Genomic DNA, 21,362 nt, shown 5'->3' with positions numbered 1-21,362 from the left:
AAACAGAGATGGGAGAGCAGAGAGAGAGAGAGAGAGAGAGAGAGAGAGAGAGAGAGCGTAAAGGGGCAGGGGCCTATCTTTTAAAGGGGTCCTCTGCACCTGCGTGCAGACTTCTTTCCCATGGAACCTTGGGCTGACCAGGGTATTGCCTGAGTGGATTCCACCAGGTAACAGGGGCAGGCCAGCATAATGCCTGAACCTTTCACTCCTCTTTGAAATAATTAACATCAAATTCCACACATCCACCTTGGACTCCAAAAGCCAGTGGTGGCATCAGGATCATGTCTTTTGCCACTGAAAGTCACAGCTAGATCTTTACTCCCCAGAGCCTGTGGCACCTGAGTAATGACTGTATGTCCCACCCTTGCTTTTCTCCTTTCCTGCTGGGTTCTGTCAGTAGTGCTAACACCACACTTCTCCCAGAGCCAGCGCTTCCAGCTGTTGAAGCTCATGAACATGACACACTAGGAACACACACCAGTCCTCTGACCCCCAGGCCTTGGTTGGATCTGCTTCCTAGTCATGGAGAACTTCACTTCCCAAGTAGGAAGCTGTGTTGTTTGGGTCCAGAGTGACAGTTATCTGCTGGCTTGCTGTGGGAAGGGTACTCACCAAAGTGTGGCTCATGGCACCACACAGATTAGGAGAATGCTGTATTGAAACAATCACACTGCATTCAAATACACTCTTGTTTGCAATCATCAAGATCAAACTTCAGGGGCTGGACAGAGGGCTAAGCAGGTTAGGGCACTTGCTGCTCTTATAGGGACCTGGGTTTAGTTGCCAACCTCCTACATGGTAGCTTCCAACCGTCCACAGCTCCAGTTTCCAGGGGATCTAACACTCTCTTCTGACCTCCTCAGGCACCAGGCATGCCAGTGATGTACAGACATACATGCAAGCAAATAGTCTTACACATAAAATATGTTTGAAAAGAGATCAAACTGGGTCATATAAGAAACCTAATCTGTGGACTCAAATAAACACTCTATTTGATGTACAACAGTCTGCTCTGAGTTTTTAATTCAAGTTTTTATAAAAATAATGGTTGAGACACAAGTACTATCAAACAACACTCATTTCCTTTTTCAAGACAAATCCATAAGCACCCAGAAGTATTCATGAGGCTGAGTGTTGTTAACGATCCTGCCCAGGTGAGAAGACCGTGGCTCTGGAAATAGGATGCATTAGTTCCAATCCCTGGTGTGGGGATGAGGCCAGGGCTGTGCTGAGTTGGGCTCTAGACAGCAAGCATGCAGCCTCCCGGGATGGTCAGGGACCAGCTTAGTCTGCTGTAGGGTGAAACCACATACAGGGTATAGAAAGCATTGGCCCAAGGGCTCTTGAGTTTCGGAGAGTGAAGAGGAAGTGGCACTCGGGTGGGGATTTGACCTTAAGCTCGTGGAAGGGAGGCAAAGTAGCAGGAGGGGCTTTCTCACAATTATCCCAGGGTCAGCAGTTCTGATAATGTTTCTATCAATGTGTAGTGGACAGGAAACAGACAAGCTTACTGGGCCTGACTCAAGAATCAAGCCTAAAAGTCAGGAACAGTGGCATATACTTGTAACCCCAGTGTTTGAGAGGCAAAAGCAAGAAGATTGCTTCAAGTTCAAGGCCAGCCTAAGCTATATAGGCAGATGAAGGCCAGCATGGCAGTCATGCTGTAATCCTAGTATTCAGGAGGCTAACACTGGAGGATCACAAATTTGAAGCCAGGCTGGAAAATATGGCAAGATCTGCTTTATAAAAAGATATTTAAACCATAATAGACACGACTTTGAGGACTGGGGTTACCAAACTGCTATAAACACAACAGGGCATCAACTCAAAAAGTGCATGTGTGGAAGGAGTGCATGAAGATGCTAAAATCGCAGCTTTTGGTAGATTTATGAGCCACTATTTAATTCTGTAAGGACACTGAAGTACATTAAATGACAATACAAAATTTACAATATGGCGACAGACCTATTTTAGACACATTTTGTTGCTTAAAGGTATTAAAAAAAAAAAAAACTAACCTATAAAATTCAGCAAGACAGAAAGATAATGACACCAGGTGGTAACAACAACTAAGGTGAAGGTTTACAAATGGATGAGCCTCTGAAGTCTATTTGGTTTGATTAGACACAGACCATACTGACAACTGCGCTCTTCACTTGAAAACAAGTTTTGCAAGCCTGCCCCTCCTCCACCAAGGGTAGTTTGACCTACCCTTGGTGATAGAACTCCGAAGGCTCAAAGCAGGGTGGTTGCTTTGACCTCCAGGTAGGATACCACTGGTGGAGGGTTCAAATCCAGGCTTAGTGCATGCAGGAAAACTGACCCCATCCCCAGCTACATGCCCAGAGGCTGGGATTTGCTAGATAGATCAGGCTGGTTTAGAATTTACAATCTAAATTGGGATTACAGGTGTGTTCTACCACACCCCGTGCCTGTCTTATGTTTTTGTGCTGAATGACCCAGGCTACACTGGAGTGGCCCAACTGTTCTGGTAGTTTCTATTTTTTAAAGTACTATTTTCTGAAGCTCTGGTCATTAAATATGTCTACCTTAAAGTTCAAGACATTAATGTCCCTTCTAGGAACATGTGGTGTAAAACTAGTATTTAAGGCAACAAACTTCATTGTAAGAAGTGACCCCAACCTTGCTTTATCAGGTGAGGGACTGCAGATCTGAGGGACAATCAGGAGACTGACCCCACAGAAGAGATTCTTAATTCTTAATTTTAATATGTCCAGAGAACAGTATAAAGAGGGGAAAACGTGTTCTATAATTTAGGATATGTTCAAGAGCCCTTGTTCTATAGCCAAATGTATGAAAACAGCTTTCCTTAAAGAAATACACATCTGAGCCAAGGCAGGCTTTTTGGTTAAATGATTGGTAGCTTTTGTTTGGCTCTGGAGGTTTCCATGGAAACAGCCTGAGAGAGAGAAAAGGCAGCATTACCATATTATCCTTATGCCACCTGATAAAGCTGCACACCGATTCGTTCACGCTGTCCAGAGCAGAGGCGTCGTATCTGATAAGCCTGGACAAAGGCAGGCACTGAGTTCACTGGTTACACTATGAATTTCCCATTGTCCTCTGTTTGTTTGATACTTCAAATTAAATTCCAATGAACACCTCCTCTGCACAGTTCCCTCAGGACCTTCTAGTTCAAGAAATGCTTCCACAACCAGAAGCCAAATGAAGCGAAGCATCGAATTGAGCTCCACGGCCATGATGTTAAAATTCTACAAGAGCTTCCTGCAGCTGAGGAGATGACTGTGAAGATTATTTATAATCTGTCATGTCACTCTTGGCTAGGCGGGAAGTGGCAGCTTCAGTGCTTACTGTACTCGGATGAGCCAGGTGGCACTACCTGCCATTTCCCTCCTTATATCTGGATTGTCTGTTTTAATACAATAACTCACTGAACACAGTGATCATATCTGATTTCAGGCAAGTGCTTCAGAAAGGCTGCAAATGCAGCCCTCACTCAAAAGGATGCCTCTGAAGAACAAAACTACCAGCAATGAAGAGTCTCAACAAGACAAGAAGAGGTGTATCACCTTTAGCACCAGAATAAGGACCACAGAGGGCAGTATGTTGCTGGGCTTGCTCTCAAGTGGATTCTGCAGTTCTGGACCCAAACAGAGCCTACCTGGGAATTCAGTACTTTCAAGAAGAGGAAGCCTGAGACATTATTAAAAAGTATCAAAACTGATGATTTGAAAGAGATGACTTGACATCATTCTTGCTCACAAAACACAGAAAACATTCTTTGGGGGTGTCAAGGCCAGCCTTGCTGGACTAAAGGTCTTGGTAAGCTAAAAAGACAGGATGTACTCCCAAGGACGACACATTTCTCACGGAGACTGGTTTTTCTTTTCTTCTTCTTTTTTTTTCCCTTGAGTTTTTCAAGACAGGGTTTTTCTGTGTAGCCCTAGCTGTACTGGAACTTGTTCCATAGGTCAGGCTGCTCTCGAACTCAGGGATCTGCTCGTTTCTGTCTCCCCATGTGCTGAGATTAAAGGCGCATGCTATCACACCCAGTGAGAGTGGTTTTCTTATGGCAATTTACTCTTTTGATCTGTGTAACACAGTGGTGCCTCAATGAAAAGATCTGCCTGCCACAGCACTTGTAGTCACATGTTCACTGTTCATTCTCCAGGGCAGAGCATCTCCCTGTGTGGCACTGGTGAAGACAACTAGAGTGCAGAATAAAGTCTCAAAAGAGGGACCAAAGGTCTAGTGAAAGGCTGACTTAGAGGTGAGACAGGTAAGAAGTGCTGGGCCAGATACAACTCACTGAGAACAAATCCCTCATTTCACTGATGGGGAAACCGGGGCTTCAAGGTGTCACACATGAGCCAAAGAAAAAAACTGTGACCAGAAAAGAAGTCTCACAGCTTAGGTGCTTTTCAATCTTAGCACACATCACACCAGCAACCTTAAAGAAAATGACCAAATATCAGAAAAATGTTGTCTTGTCACAAGGACTTTGGCAAATCATGGCCTGATGTGCTTAAGGTTAAACAGAAGACCCTGGCCATCTTGTAATAATCTTATGTCCTCATAGCAGGCTCTTTTCCTGAGCACTGGGCAGGCTGTCAATTGTCACAGGCTCGGTCTCTGTGGTGAGTGCTGCCCTCAGCTGGCGCAGGGTCATCAGATGTGCTGAAGTGACTGCTGTCTTGAGAATCTGTCCCAATACTTTTAGTCTCTGACTGAAGGTGGACGGACACCTGGACTGCTATCTCCTGGCCTTGCTCACTTAGAGAGCCATCATCCGAATCTCCACCAGGTGAGTTACTGCGGCCCAGCTCTGGGTTAATCACATAGATGCTACCTTGAGCATCCAAGGCAGGTCTCTCCTTAATTCTCTCTCCCAAGTCATCAGGGTCATCTACTCGCACAGCCTCAAACATTTCCTCAACAAAGGCCCGGCAGTTCAGAATAAGGGGTGGGAGAGGGATACTTCTGGCCAGTTCTTCAATGTAGCGGGCGAACTCCATAGTCTTAAACTGGGTGACCTTGGCAAGCTCCAGGGTTTTGGCTGAGGTGATGATGGGGATGCGCTTTGCTATCTCAAAGGCCTTCTGGAGTTTTTCAGCCCCCTCAGTCCTAAAGAACTCATTGATGGCCTTCTCCGTCTTTCGGAGATGGGTGCTCATCAGGCATAGCCGAGTGACATTCAGGATGAGTGTGATTGTGAAGGCGATCAGGCAGACAACCATATAGTAGACACTCATGTCTCCAGAGGTGAAGATCACTCGGAGGGTGACTGAGTAGGAGGCACGAGTTGGAGAAGTGACGATACACGTATAGAGCCCACGGTCATCAAAGGCTACATTGGTGATATTTAGGTGGTTATCAGAAACCAACCATTTTTCACCTAACAAATTCAACAGAAATGAAAAAAAATTACAAAAGAGATCAACTGCCTTGCCACTATTTCCATTTTCATAAAACTATTGTAGCTGGTCTGTTAGGCTCTACTGTTTCAATCATGCTAAAAATCAGAAAGTACTGCCATGCTTTACTAGGATTCTATTAGCAAAAAACAAGTAATGGGAATAGATCTTCCTGACCATCCTAAGGCCAGCAATTCCTTCTCACAGCCAGACACCAAGCATCCACATAGACCCCAAGGACCAATCTTTCAAAGACATCCTCACCCATGTGTGTGAGACTACACCATGCTGCTACCTACGCATTTCCATACCTGAGATGGACATGTCTCAAAAGTATAGAGAGTTTGTTTATGGGGCGATGGGCTATGTGCTCTTATCTTTATTGAAATGTTGCTTACTTTTTTTTTAATCATAAACTCGTATAACAATCTACCGAGGTTATTTTTAAAAAGCTGGAGATAGTTTAGTGGGTAAAGGCACTCCTCACTAAGCCTGATGACCTGTAGCAGTTGAGCTGAGCAGCAGCATGCTTTCATGTCTCTCTGCTTCTTGACTGTGGATGTAATACAACCAGCTGTTTTGAGCTACTGCCACTGGCTTCCCTGCAACAACAGATGTAACCTGGAACTGTGAACTATAACAAATCTTTTCTTCCCAAGCGCCTTTTGTCAGGGTATCTTACTACAGCACCTGGAAAGAGATAACTATACTTTCAGTGTATGGTGCTGGAGAACCAACCTGGGTTTGCTAGGAGAGGACTTAGCACTGACACATACTCCACCGCTTAGCAAATGGGTATTTGAGAAGGAAAGATCACCTGACTTTTAGTTTTAGGAATAAATACATTCTGTTTTAAGTGTTTCCTTAAGTTTAGTTTATGGGGGATTCTGGGACAACTTCATCATTTTGGCTTTCATGGTAACTTCTCTTTGAGGTGTTTTGTAACTCAAGTATTTATCACAAAGATCTTCCTTCTCTCTGTCTCTCTGAGACAGGGTTTCTTTATATAGTCCTGGCTGTCCGGGAACTCACTCTGTAGACCAGACTGGCCTTGAACTCAAAGATCTGCCTCCTGAATGCTGTGATTAAGGGTGTGCCCCATTACTACCTGGCTTGATCTTTCTTTTTCGTTGTTGTTGTTTTAAAGATTTACTTTTATTTTATGTATAAACATGTTTTGCTTGCATATATGTCTATGTACCACATGCATACCTCACACCTATAGAGGTCAGAAAAGGATATCTGGTCCCCTGAAACTGGAGTTACAGACAGTTGTGTGCTGCCAAATGGATGCTGAGTTCTCTGGAAGAGCAGCCAGTGCTCTTAACCACAGAGGTACCTACCTCTTCAGTTCCTCAAAGATCGGACAGAATACTAGTACAAGAATTAGTCTAGATTAAGATATGCATCAAAAAATCCACACGAAGAACAACAAAATAAACACCCAATGAAAAGTAAACCTTGACTAGACTATCAGTGTTCAATCCTTTAAAAAATTATATATATGTAAAAAATATAAGAATATATATATATATATATATATATATATGTTTAAGTGTGTGTGTGTGTGTGTGTGTGGTGTATGTATGGGTCCACATACTAGTGTATGTATGGACATCAGAAGACAACTTGTCGAAGTTGGTTTACTATCTCTATGATATGGGTACAAAGTTGCCAGGCTTGATGGCAAGTGCCTTTACTTCCTGAGCTATCTTGATGACCCATCATTGTGCAATTCTTACAACAGAAATAAAGATTAAAAGAAAAACTTTGTTTTTAAGCAAATGAAGGTTCAATTAGGAAAAAAAAAAGTTGAAGTTGGGCATGGTGGGGCATGCCAATAATCCCAGCACTTTGGAGGCAGGATGATCTGGAGTTCAAAGTCATTCATGGCTAGAGTTCCTGGTGAACCTGAACTATAATATTTTGCTCAAAACAAAACAAATGAATAACAACAACAACAAAAAGTAGAAGAAAAATTCAACAGGAAGAAAGTAGCTTACCTATTTATACCTATCCTTTTTTTGTTAAATAATTATAATTATTTTGTTCTTTTTGATAGGTATAATACTTCAGACATTACTCCCTCAACCCCCCACCCGGATCAAACCCAGGGCTTTGTGCATTCTTGGAAAGTGCTCAACCACTGAACTGTATTTCTAACTCCCTTTGAAGCTAGCCCATCTTAGAGAATTCTTGCTCAGTATGTTATAACCCCCCAAAGCAGGATTGAGTCACTTGGCTGACTACACCGTATAGAATTACCTCTGCCATGTAGCCGCCGTCCTTTTGAGTTGTACCAGTAGACATCTCCATACTGATCCATTGTGAGAAGACACTCCAGGGAAACATTTGTTCCCTCTTTGGCTATGATGACATCATCACCAGAGTAGGAACCTGCTGAGAGTTCAAAGCTTGGGAGAAATGATGCATTGTAGGAACTCTGATTTGTTCCCAACGGGGCCACATCTTCCAAAACCAGAACAGCTGGCACAAGAGTGACCACCAGTAAGATGGACAGACAATGATGCAGCTTCATGGGAAAACCAAAACCAGTTCTCTTTAGACTTGGAAAACTCAAATGTGGCTATGCTGAACAGGATCACAGCGAATGACTTGCTGCTGGTCTAAAAGGTTTCCGAAGAAGTGGTCCAAGAGTGTGCTGAGGATTTCACAATTAAAAGGATGAGTGTGGAGGCCAGCCTACAAGAAAGCCACATAGTGTTAACCTAACTGAAATTCATCATGGGGTAAAGAAATGAATAGACATGAAACCAATTAAGTAACCAGTGCTGACATCAGGCATGATTGCACCATGTCACAGAGATGGAGAAGCAGTGCTGAGCATGGCACCACCAGACTGAGTCCAATCAGACCTTGCTGCCAGTGCCCACATCTTGGCACGCAGCTTTCTCTGGGCTTCTGCTTTCTCATCTGCCCATTGAAGGAAGGATGAGAGACTCTCAAAGGATGCTGGTTCTAAATGCTGAGATTCCATTTCACTTGGACAATTTCTATGCAACAGGGAGACAATGAGAGCTGAAATATAGTTTAACAATCTTTTATTTCAATCTGTACCACTACCATATGCTGTATCAGTATGTAAAGAAATTGATATGTCTTATTCATTACCATAGAGATCAGAATCCATGTAATCCAACTATGTATGCAGATTAAACAAATAATTCAGGGACATCCAAGGTAGAACCTGGCTTTGTCAGGAAAAAACAAAAACAAAAACAAAAACCAGTATGACCTACATGACTATGACCAGACAGAGTTCTAACTGTACATCTCTTTCTCAGAATGCTATACAAAAATTAGCATCTTCTTTACAACTAAGAGACAAAAAAATATATTTTTTAAAGATTTTATTTATTTTGTATACAATGTTCTTCCTGCATGTCTGCCTGCAGGCCGGAAGAGGGCACCAGATCTTATAATGGATGGTTATGAGCCACCATGTGGTTGCTGGGAATTGAACTCAGGACCTCTGGAAGAGCAGTCAGTGCTCTTAACCTCTGAGCCATCTCACCAGCTCCCCCCCCCCAAAAAAAAGAATATTTAATGGTATGTAAAATTAACAAATTTTGCGACTGAAGTCTAACAAAATTGACATCTTAAGGGTGTAGTTGGCAGAAACAATATATAATTACAAGAAAATACTATTAGACTTGGTAGAAGAAACTACTACTAAAAAACAAAATAAAAATCTAGGTAGAGTCCAGTTTTTTTTTTTTTTTTCTCTTCTTCTTCTTGTTTTTTCGAGACAGGGTTTCTCTGAGTAGCTTTGTAGACCAGGCTGGCCTTGAACTCACACAGATTTGCCTGCCTCTACCTCCCAAGTTCTGGGACTAAAGGCGTGGCTACCACCGCCTGGCTGAGTCCAGGTGTTTATTATTTTCTTCTTGCTAATTTGATTCCCCACTTAAACCCACCAGCTTGCAAGGTAAATGTCAATTTACACTTCTATAAATATGTCGAGAGACTCTGCTTTATTTCTTGTCAAAGTCCAAGGTAATTAGCTTTGGAGATGATGCTTATCTACTTTTATACTCACAGGAAGGCTGCTTGATCACAGAACATAAAAACCAATGGGTCATTGTATTTTGTCATTACACCCTCAAAGTCTGAATTACAAGTTTTAAAATGTCATTTAATTTTCATTAAGCTCTTGAAGGACTGGATGAATAGTGACAATAAAAAAATCTCAAACTTTAAAATTTAAGGATAGACTATTTAGAATAAAACAAACTTCAGACTTTGTCTCTACAGGATAGATTAAATGTGTTCACATCCATTTCTTCTTAAAAACCCAGTAAAATGGCAAAGAAGGAAACAGCCTTGGGCACTAAATAAATGATTTAGCTTACTTTATAGACTCCACAGTGGTAACTTGTTAGTTAGGATTATGCCAGAAGTTAATGGGACAGTCTGATCTAATAACTGAGGTAACAGGCACAAACACTGATGAGGACCAGGAGCCAGGCTCTGTGCTAGTATAAGCTTCAAGCTCTTGGTCACTGAAGATGAGCTATATGTGACAGACATGACTTTGTCTTCTTTCTGTAATAGCAGTTCTCGTGATGAGTGTTCCAAGTTTTCCCTGGGACTTGGACAGGGAGTTCCCAGGTTCATCTGAATTAAACTTCGAAATGTTATTCACATCACTGCCATACTTTTTACTATTGACTAAAGCAAAACCTTTAAATCCACTCATTTTCTTTTTATGTATTTATTTTAAAAGGAAACTGCATACCACTTCTGTGTATAAAATCACCTACATGGTTGAATGTAAAAACTACTCACTCCAGAGTTTCTGCCACCTGCTTCAGGCTTAGCGATGGATACCCACTATCTTTGTAGCCTTGTGGTGTGAGGACTGCTGCCAGTCATTGCCTAATGTGTGTGTCAGAGGAAGGTCTGTCCCCATGCTGTGTTCTTCTCTCATTGCCTTGACCCTACAGTCATGCCCATTCCACAAGTGAGCCATGCCTCTTGACTCCTCCATTCTTTGACCTCGTGGATTCTTGTTGTTGGACAAGTATATCCCTTATGTACCCAGCATTACAATTCCTGAGGCTATCCCTGATTTCATGTCAGAACCAAGAATCCAACTCAGTATCTTTGCTTTCCGAATCAGAATCCAGCATTGTCTGCTTCCTGAGTTTTTTTTTTTTTTTTTTTTCCCGAGATGTACTTGTTATTACAGCTTGTGGCTCTTTCCTGTACACCTCTTGACCAGTAACCCCTCTGTCCTTTGCTTGTGCCTGGCCTTCTAAATGAGCAGTTCCATTCTTGATCTGTCCATCCCTTGTATCTACTGCATTGTTTACTTCTTGGGGAGGCTTTCTGCAGTGAGCATAGCTCCACATTCTGAGTCCTCCTGCATCTCCCCCTCGGGTAGCATCTGGTACAATGTATGTCCTCTGACAGGTTGGCACCTAGAATGTGCTCAGTAGAAACGTGAATAGATGAGAATGTGGGTCTCCACGCTAAAAACCAGGATTTTGCTTTCCCTATAAACATAATGGGTGTTTATTTCTGAGCTTGAACCAGGTGGCAGTACCTCTAGAGTAATACTGAATTGCTGCTTTTATTTTCAAGTGTACAGGCATTTTTCAAAGGGACTTGCAACTTCTTCATTACTTGGTACTAAAGGAAAAATGTGGAAGTAAACAAAACAAAACAAAACAAAACAAAACAAAAAACAACCACCAAATCCAGGAATTCAAACCCATCTACATATTACCATCATCCAGAGAGCTCTTAAAAATATGGATCTGGCCAGGTGGTGGTGGCATACACTTTTAATTCCAACACTTGGGAGGCAGAGGCAGGCGGATCTCTGTGAGTTTGAGGACAGCCTGGTCTTCAGAGCTAGTTCCAGAACAGTCAGAGCTGTTGCACAGAGAAACCCTGTATTGAAAAACAAAAACAAACAAACAAAGATCTGATTTGGGCTTAGATTAGCATCCTGGGTAATTCTGAGGCAAGGGTCCCTGGACTGACATCAGGCAGCTCCAAAAGCTCTTCTCCTCTCTGCTAGCCTTGCTAATGGTTCTCTAGACTGCTAAACACTTCCTTCCACAGAGCTGAGCTGTCACATTCCGTCTTGGCTCTGGCCTCCTCTGCACTGGTTCAACTGAATGCCTGCAATCTGATAAAGTCAGGGTGGCAGAGGTGCAGAGTGCAGACTTGAGCCTGGTTTCCTAGATGACCATTCAGGCCTGGATTCTAGCCAGCCCTGTGGTTTTTTACAAAGGACTTAAAATCTGTGTCTTGTTCCCTCATCTTTAAAGTAGGAAAAACAACAGTACCTATTCTTCCAGGAGAGTGGTAACTAGAGGTAATTCATGCAACAACACTCCCTAAGTGCACTCCAGTTGTTTCTGTTGATGGTTTTTTAGATGTGCTTACACGAACACCATCTGACAGTTACACCATTGAGCACTTTTACTCAGAATGCCACACAACTATGTAATACTCTGGGATGGGGAGGCACTGCTGGAATCTCAACTTTCAATTCAAAACATCACTTTTCTTACGGTCTCGCCACAAATCAGTATTTTGCAATAACATGAGTCATAAGGGGCACTATATGTCACATTACCTGTGCCCTGTATTTGTGGCAGACAAGCTTCCTTAGGATCCACTTATCCCGTGGGTCCCTTTTCAAGCCCCACCTCTGTTTGGGTCAACCCTGTAGTTAAGTAAGCTAACTGAAACCTTTGTTTTTGGGATTTAGGATGGAGACATTTAGGGTCATTTGAGAGGAACAGGCATTCAGGGGGTTGAGACAGTTTGGTTCAGCCTACCTACAATGGAAAGCTGAGGGACAGGACAAGAGGTATGAGGAGAAGAGAAAGCCATGAGAAGACAGAGCAGGAGGTGGTGAAAGAGGCCACCATACATGCTGCTTTGGCTTCTATAGAATTCAAGTGCCTGGGACCAATGACTTTTTCTTCCCCTTAAAGAAATAAACATCTTTATCTGATTTATTCAAAATTAAAACCAAAAATCATTAAGGCTTACCTTGCAAATAAGGAAGTAAATGGAGGGAAATGGTTAGGTAGGAGAATCATCCATCTCCAGTTATTCTCTTTACACTCTGGCAGCAGTTCTCAACTTGTGATCTCCATCCCTTTGGGCATCTGATGCCACTTTCACAGGGGTTGCATAACTGATATCCTGCATATCAGTTACATTATAATTCATAACAGTAGCAAAATTACCATTATGAAGTAGCAACAAAATTTTATGGATGGGATCACCCACAACTGTATTAAGTGTCAACGCATTAGGAAGTTTGAGAACCACTGCACTGTGGGGTGTTTTGAGCTAAGTGCCCTGTGGCCAACATGTGGTCAGTCTTTGTTTTATACTGACTCAGGCATTTGTGTGGGCTAGGGGTTCACAAACCCCTTCAAAACAGGGTCTAGAGAGACACTACAGCTGCCCTGAAGCTGGTCCTATGCCAAAGGGAGCAGAGCAGGCTGAACCTGACTTCATGCCAGGAGAAAACCAGATCTGACAACAGTCTCCAGTGGCCAGTCAGCACCAGCCACTTCAGAGCAGTAAGGCCTTGTGATGTCAGCCATAGAACCCACTTGCAGGTGGGAGGTGTTGAGCAGTTGGAGACAACAGTGACAAAGTCCAAGGTGACAGCAGAAGGGGAGTGAGGCTTCAGATACTCATGGTTTATTCCTCATATGAAATCTTAAGATAGCTTTGGTAGTTTCTGTAACCAAAACCTCATCCAGTGACCATTTCCTTTTCATCAGCAGTGATGATGGAGGTTAGCAACTGTCACTGCTCAATCATTGCCTGACTTTACATCAATTAATCAGGAACCCATCAAAGACAGAGTGAAGTACCAATGCTTCAAGTGCTGGTCATGTGGGTCAGACTCTGGTTCCATACACTCAGGAATTTACAAACTGGTTTAGAATCTGGGGGTAAAAACAGCTAACTACACACACACACACACACACACACACACACACACACACACACACACACACACACACACACGATGGCATGAGCAGTGCTGAAGGAAGTGCAACTGTGCTGTGAAAGCAAGAAAAAAGAAGGAGTCATGAATTTTAGGAGTGCGGCCCACTTTCAAACTTGGCACTTCCAACATCAAGCCTGTTATTCTCAGTGTAGCAGCTAACATGTTAGGATCACAAATAAGCAGAAATGTAGATGATTTACCCAAGAAAACCATTATGAATAATGACTATTAATTTAAAAGTCATGAAGAGAACAGCCTTCACTGTCATAGCAGACTGCTTGGCTGCTGTTCCTGCCAACTCTGAGTGAAGAAATATTTCCATTCGGCTCTGATTCTCAACAGAAGCAAACAAGGAAGCAGTGTGGCTGACTTCCTTCCGGGGGCTCAGTATTAAGTTGGCTGAGGAAACTGCCGCTTGTGGAAATCACTCTGGGATAAGTCAAGGGGGAGAACACTGGCGCCCAGATGGCAATGTTTTTCACTCCAATTACAGCAGGATACTAATGTCTTATTCTCCATAATTAACTGCTCCTTGCTGTATTTACAGCGCAGCCGCTCTGCTTTGCCTTCAGTCACATGTGCAAAGTAGAGGCGCTCGACAAACTGCCACACAGATGACAAAGTGGCATTCTGAGCTGGCAAGGAGGGAAGCAAATGGAGAGCAGCTTGTGTGTACCCTCCATCCACTGCAAAGAGCAAACACAGTTGTGCTGCTTACTGCCAGTGTTGCCATGGGGACCTGTGACATTACAAAGTTCTGGGGCCAAAGAGATGGCCTAGTGGGTATAGACACCAGTTGAGCAAGCCTGGGACCCACACAAAGATGGAAGGGGAGAACTGACCACAACGTTGTCCTCTGACCTCCACATATGCACCATGGCACACACACTGCTTGTTCCCATACACACACACTTACCTACCTACCTACACACACACACACACATTTAAAATTACTATTATTTGAATAATAATAATAATAATATAATTTGAATAATAATAATAATAATGAAGACATCATTTTGAGGGCTATTTACTTAAACATTTCTAGTCTATATTTCCAGTCATATTCTGGAGTCCACTAGACATATGGGCAATCTCAACTCAAATGTCAACATATTTTCTGGCACAATAAAAAACATTTTCTGTATTCATCCTTTTTGGAGATTTGTTTAAATCCCAGGATCATTCTAACTTTTATCCTTTTGCCCTAACAGTGACTGTGAGTGGATGTTAAGATATCTGTGAAACAGGCTTAGATTCAGGACTTCTCCATCCCCTTTTCTCCCCGCTGTAGTCTGAAACTGAGAAAGATCTCACTGTATTTTTTTTCTTTTTTTTCCATTCATTTATTTAGCTCATAAATAAAGTCATGCACAATTATGATACATAATACAGTATGTTCACAATGGCATGGCTAAATTAAACCAATTAACATGTTATATCACACATATTCATCATTTTTGTTTTGAGAACACTTAAAGTATACTATCTCACAACTTTTAAAGTATAGCATATTGTTATCAACCATATTTATCATGCTCTCAGTAGACCTCAAGACATCACAGAGTCCATGCCTCTTGTCCAACTGCAGTTTTATATCCTTAAACCAATCATTTCCCCATTGTTAAAAAGACCCACATTGAAGCCTAATAGCCACAATTCTGCTCTCTGCTCTCATAAGTTCATCATTTCTAGGTTACACATAAATTTGAAATTGTGTGCCATTTGTCTTCCAGTGTGTCACTTATTACTATTAGTATTTTTTTTGGCAAGCATGTAACTTTACTACTTACTAAAGATGAAATCAAATTTGCATGCACAGGTGAGCACTCACTGAAACACCTTGGATTCATCACATATTTGAGTTTCAAATATATATATATATATATATATATATATATATTATATATATATATTTATACTTATATAAAAAGACCAATAATGGCAATATGTTATGCATCAATAGCAGCAACAGCTTTTCCAGGTTCTGCAGTTATTTGAACAAAATTGTAGAGACATCCAGCACACTCCATTTAAAAAAAGAACAAAAAAACAAAGAAACAAAAACAAGAAAACAAACAACAACAACAAAAAAGTAAAAAACAAAATCCCAGAAAACAGCACAGTTCTGTTACTCTTGTGATACTTGGCACCATTTTTTTTTTTTTTTTAAATTAGCTTCTCAGTCATCATCTGGGAGGAAACCATTCTGAGCAACATCATTAAAAACAGCTCTGATAAAGCATGGTCACTACTATGTATCATAAAGCAGGTCCACATACAAGTGAGTACATATCATGTTTGTCTTTTTGTGATTGGGTTACCTCACTCAGAATGGTTTCTTTGAGTTCCATCCATTTTCCTGCAAATTTCAAGATTCCATTGTTTTTTTCTGCTGAGTAGTACTCCATTGTGTAAATGTACCACAATTTCTCTATCGATTCTTCGGTTGAGGGGCATCTAGGCTGCTTCCAGTTTCTGGCTATTACAAATAATGCTATGAACATGGTTGAACATATGTCCTTGTTATATGAATGTGCTTCATTTGGGTATATGCCTAGGAGTGGAATTGCTAGATCTTGTGGTAGACTCATTCCCATTTTCTTGAGGAGTTGCCATACTGATTTCCACAGTGGCTGTACAAGTTGGCACTTCCACCAGCAGTGGAGGAGTGTTCCTCTTTCTCCGTATCCTCTCCAGCATAAACTGTCATTGGTATTTTTGATTTTAGCCATTCTGACAGGAGTAAGATGGTATCTCAGAGTTGTTTTGATTTGCATTTCCCTAATGACTAAGGATGTTGAGCACTTTCTTATGTGCCTTTCAGCCATTTTAGATTCCTCTATTGAGAATTGTCTATTTAGTTCTGTACCCCATTTTTAATTGGATTGTTTGGTGTTTTCGAGAATAGCTTCTTGAGTTCTTTGTATATTTTGGAGATCAGCCCTCTGTCAGATGTGGGGTTGGTAAATATCTTTTCCCAGTCTGTGGGCTGTTGTTTTGTCTTGCTGACTATGTCCTTTGCCTTACAGAAGCTTCTCAGTTTCAGGAGGTCCCATTTATTAATTGTTGATCTCAGTGCCTGTGCTACTGGTGTTATGTTCAGGAAGCGGTCTCCTGTACCGATTAATTCAAAGGTATTTCCCACTTTATCTTCTAGTAGGTTCAGTGTGGCTGGGTTTATGTTGAGGTCTTTAATCCATTAGGACTTAAGTTTTGTGCAGGGTGAAAGGCTTGGGTCTATCTATAGTCTTCTACATGTTTGCATCCAGTTATGCCAGCACCATTTGTTGAAGATGTTCTCTTTGTTCCAGCATATATATTTGGATTGTTTGTCAAAAATCAGGTGTTCACAGGTGTGTGGGTTAATATCAGGGTTTTCAATTCTATTCCATTGGTCTACCTGTCTATTTTTGTGTCAATACCATGCTGTTTTCAGGACTATAGCTCTGTAATAGAGCTTAAAGTTAGGGATGGTGATGCCTCCAGAAGTTCCTCTATTGTACAGGTTGTTTGGCTTTTGTTTCTCCATATAAAGTTGAGAATTGTTTTTTCAAGGTCAGTGAAGAATTGTGTTGGGATTTTGATGGGGATTGCATTGAATCTGTAGATGGCTTTTGGTAAGATTGCCATTTTTACTATGTTGATCCTGCCTATCCAAGAGCATGGGAGATCTTTCCATTTTCGGGTATCTTCTTTAATTTCTTTCTTTAGAGACTCAAAATTCTGTCGGTACAGGTCTTTCACTTTTTTGGTTAGTGTTACTCCAAGGTATTTTATGTTGTTTGTGACAATTGTAAAGGGTGATGCTTCTCTGATTTCTTTCTCCACCAATGTGTCATCTGTATATAGTAGGGCTACAGATTTTTTTGAGTTAATCTTGTATGCTGCCACTTTGCTGAAGGTGTTTATCAGCTGTAGGAGTTCCCTTGTTGAGTTTTTCAGGTCACTTATGTAGACTATCATATCATCTGCAAATAGTGAGAGTTTGACTTCTTCCTTTCCGATTTGTATTCCCTTAATCTCCTTTTGTTGTCTTATTGCTCTAGCTAGAACTTCAAGGACAATATTGAAGAGGTATGGAGAGAGTGGACAGCCTTGCCTTGTTCCTGATTTTAGAGGAATTGCATTGAGTTTCTCACCATTTAATTTGATGTTGGCTGTTGGCTTGTTGTATATTGCTTTTATTATGTTGAGGTATGTTCCTGTTATCCCTGATTTCTCCAGGACCTTTATCATGAAGGGGTGTTGGATTTTGTTAAAGGCTTTTTTGGCATCTAGTGAGATAATCATGTGATTTTTTTCCTCAGTCTATTTATATGGTGGATTACATTGATGGATTTTCATATGTTGAACCATCCTTGCATCCCTGGGATGAAGCCTACTTGATCGGGATGGATGATTTTGCTGATGTGTTCTTGGATTCGATTTGCCAATATTTTATTGAGAATTTTTGCATCAATGTTCATGGACCTCACTGTATTTTTAACTCAGTGGATACAACCCCTCATGGTAATTCCAGACCTACCTGTCTACACAGCTTAGAGGGTATCCACATAATCTTTCCAGTTTTGTAATGCTAAAATGATAGGATTATGTAGGTTAGAGGCTAGGAGAATGGGTTCTGGAGTTGTAAGTACTCAGTCCTTGCTCTGGGTGAAGCCCAGGCTGGAAAAGCCTTTAAATGAGGTTATTAGCAGTAATGATCTTGGAATGTCTGAAAGTATGAATGTGGGGACATTATAAATACATGCTGTTGTCATTATTACACTTTTTAGATATTTTCCAGTTAGGTCAACTGTATCTACCCAAATCACAGTCCTTTTATCATCTGGGTACCACACTCTAAATTCAATCCAACTTCTTTGTGATATATCCAAATACTGTCTTTCAGAGAAAGACAAAATCTATTAGGGGACATTTCACTATCCAAGAGATAAGCTTAAAACTCTAGTTAGCAGCTGGAACTCTCCAGAAACTGCATATGTAGGCAGCAGTGCACACATGCATAAACTGCTTGAAGTAGGCACGCTTTATTTTTGGCACAATCTTTAGCTGCACCTCTATCACTTGCTGAGATGTGCTCTGGAAGTTTTAGTTTCCATATCTGGAGGCTGATTCCACCACCATACCTTTCTTTGACTAAAATCATACAATGTTTCCAGCCCGTAAGCTTCAATTATCTGTGTCTTAGTCTCTACTGTCTCTAAATAACTTTCAACTTAATGTTCTGGTTCTAGTTGCTCTTTTTGCTTATCATTTCCCTTCCCCAGCAATATCTTCCCATGAAGATTCTATTACTTGCAATTCTCATCTCCTGTTATTCAGGAAACCTACTTACCCAAATTCTCCCCCTGCCCTCTGTATTCAGGGGTTTCTTTGCTTGGTCAGGTCAGTAAGACCATTTCCTTCCAGCTATCTCTATTTAGAAGCCCGTTAGGGTAAGCATGTCAGCCTGAAAAACCTCAGCCTTTGACAGGGGCCACTTTCTGAGGAAGGGTGCAACATTTGGAATTTGGATGAGTATCAGTCTGAGAGGAGGAAAGGTGTTGGGTCAAAAACTTCAAACTAGTTTTTCATTTTTAGACTCTGGAAACTGTTTATAAGGAGATCAGAAGAGAAGGAAACAGCCTTTTGTTGTTGTTGACTTTTCTTCTTTAGAAATGGCACTCCAGAGAATTTGATCTATAAATGGCTTTGCAAACTCAACTTGGAGAAAATACCAATTAATCTATGGTGCTTACATTAAAGATGTTGAGTTCTGGCCTCTCTCAAATTATAGCTGTACTGATTTACAAATCAAGCTTACATTTCTGTTAACTGTCATGATAATACTGCAATTCAGCAATTCCCACATGTGGAACACGGAGTCCTAGGTGTCCCTGAAACAGTTTCACGTCCCTGCTCACATGTGACAACAAAATTTTTCTAAAGGTTACACAAGGATATTCATACTTCCAGAGAACACAGGAGAAACCAGAACCTAACTATTTTAGGAAGCCAAGCATTAGAGAAATTACACTTTTGTTGTTTTTGAGAAAATGTCTCATGTAGTTCAGACTGGCCCAAGATAAATTTGAACTCCTGCCTGTATTTCCATCTCCCAAGAGCTGGGATTACAGACACTCGACAGTACTTCCAACTGGAAAATATTCTTTATAGAAATCTCAGTTACCATTTAATGAACTTACTATTTTAAATTAAGCTAATTTTTTGAGTGATTTTGATTTCTTTCTTCTTATTTTTTTTTTTCCTTCAAGACAGGGTTTCTCTGTGTAGCCTTGGCTGTTCTGGAGCTCACTTTGTAGACCAGGCTGGCCTCTAACTCAGAGATCCTCCAGCCTCTACCTCCCGGGTGCTGGATTAAAGGCATGCACTACCACTGCCCAGCCGATTTTGATTTCTTACATGGAAATTATTGGTAGTTACAATCTATTTAAACACAACCATTTGAAATTCTTGGTAAATTTAAGTGCAATGGATTCCCAAGACCAAAATACCACAATTGTTGCTATATTAATAATGGCAATGTGTAAAAGATGGTTAGTAGCTGACCAAGATACACTCTTATTCTATACATTTTCCTTTACAAAAGAAAACCAGAAGAAATCCATTTTATACTTTTAGCTTATTTGTTGACTAGACACTTTTGTTTGAGATAGGATGTGATTATTTAGCTCTGGCTGGCCTAGAATTCACAATTTAGCCAAGGCTAGCCTTGCAATCCTACTTCAAAGAAACAGGCATTAGTAAGGAACCAGATAACATCAGTGTGCCAAAATTTAAGGAATTATCATCAAAAAATAAAGGAAAATAGTCAAAGGGTTTTAGAAAGTGGTAATTACATCCGGACACTGATATAAGGAGACTGAATAGGAGGAGGAAGCCTGGATCCTTTTTGTTTGTTTGTTTGTTTGTTCGTTTGATTGGTTTTAGGTGCTAGAGATTAAACCCAGGGCATTGTACACAACAGGCAAACGCACTATCACTGAGCTATACACCACACACGATCTGTACACTTGAAAGCAAATCTTTGCCTCTTTGGGCTTCAGGTGTTTCCCCCCTCCTTTTTTTTTTATTAACCAAATTGTGTTTAATGCCTTCTTGGCATTAAATGTCTGTTGGCGTTTTGTGCATTCAAACTGCTCAGGGGCAAATGGAGCGACACACTCAGTGAGCATCAGAGAACCCTAAAATTACAAATCAAAAGCACGTCACCTTCTTGCTTAGAAACCTTTAATTACTTTCCGACAAGTTCCAGATTAAAAGTCAAACTTCTTGGCACTGACCCGACAAAGACTAGTGCCCAGGTCTCTGTTCTCATCTCCCTCCTTGCGTGTGGTCTCCCTTTGCGATTCTCTCTCTTCTTGCAAAGCTCTACTCCTATTCCAGATAGGCAGAAGGCTTCCTCTTTTTCACTTCCTCACTCAGTTCCTTTTCCATCACCTCATTTAAACTTCGATAAAGCACTTAATTACCATCTCAGATACCGCTGTTTTGACCTATTTGTGGTCTCCCTTCCCCACCGCCTTAGCAGTGAGCTGAGAGCAGGGTCTTCAGTGGTTTCCCGGTGTGACCCGGGGCGTCGCTGGCCCTCTCTAGTATTCTGTAAACACTTCTCGGCGGGACCCCCACACCCACACCCACACCAGGCTTTCCCGAAGGGCGGACATCCCCGCACCCTCCGCGCCCAGCCCCAAGCAGCCGTATCTCTCAGGGAGCTACCTGAGCAGAGTATTTACTCACCGCACGGGAGTCAGGTCCTTCCGCCCCAGCTGATGGTTGACCCGGAAGCACTGCTTGAAGGAGACCCCGCCTCCGTACGGAGGTCAGGAGTACTTCCGTGACCGTCGGAGTGGCGAGCTGGCGGCCGTAGCCGCGGTGAGGGGCGGTGTCTGGACTGCGGGGCTTCCTGGTGAGGGCGGCGAGGGCTGGGGTTGCTGGGGTCA

General features: G+C 41.7%; 2 protein-coding genes across 5 annotated transcripts in view; one reads left to right on the top strand and one right to left on the bottom strand.

The window, feature by feature from the left end:
* Positions 1–991: 991 nt before the first annotated feature.
* Mfap3 (microfibril associated protein 3) lies at positions 992–21,276 on the bottom strand. Its single transcript, XM_027427445.2, has 3 exons — positions 21,160–21,276; positions 7,662–8,099; positions 992–5,377 (listed from the first exon to the last, which is right to left on the bottom strand). The coding sequence occupies exons 2-3, from the start codon at positions 7,933–7,935 to the stop codon at positions 4,593–4,595; spliced, it is 1,059 nt and encodes a 352-aa protein (XP_027283246.1). The 5' UTR covers positions 7,936–8,099; positions 21,160–21,276; the 3' UTR covers positions 992–4,592.
* The window catches only part of Fam114a2 (family with sequence similarity 114 member A2), a 36,544-nt gene continuing 36,414 nt past the window's right edge, over positions 21,233–21,362 (top strand). For 2 of the 4 annotated variants that reach the window (XM_027427441.2, XM_027427440.2), the window contains exon 1: positions 21,233–21,328. The gene's annotated coding sequence lies outside the window, so the exon portion shown is untranslated. The remainder of the gene's footprint in view (positions 21,329–21,362) is intronic. The other 2 variants (XM_027427442.2, XM_027427443.2) reach the window with 2 other exon arrangements.

This window comes from Cricetulus griseus, chromosome 7 (genome assembly GCF_003668045.3).
Source record: "Cricetulus griseus strain 17A/GY chromosome 7, alternate assembly CriGri-PICRH-1.0, whole genome shotgun sequence".
Taxonomy (NCBI): domain Eukaryota; kingdom Metazoa; phylum Chordata; class Mammalia; order Rodentia; family Cricetidae; genus Cricetulus; species Cricetulus griseus.
The sequence above is the reverse complement of the archived record's forward strand: the minus strand, read 5'-3'. Positions and strand labels throughout refer to the sequence as shown.

Coding starts and splice junctions, on each gene's coding strand:
- Mfap3 (XM_027427445.2), bottom strand. CDS start 7,935: ATGAAGCTGCATCATTGTCTGTCCATCTTACTGGTGGTCACTCTTGTG. Junction 5,378..7,661: donor ACGGCGGCTACATGGCAGAG/GTAATTCTATAC, acceptor TGAATTTGTTAG/GTGAAAAATGGTTGGTTTCT.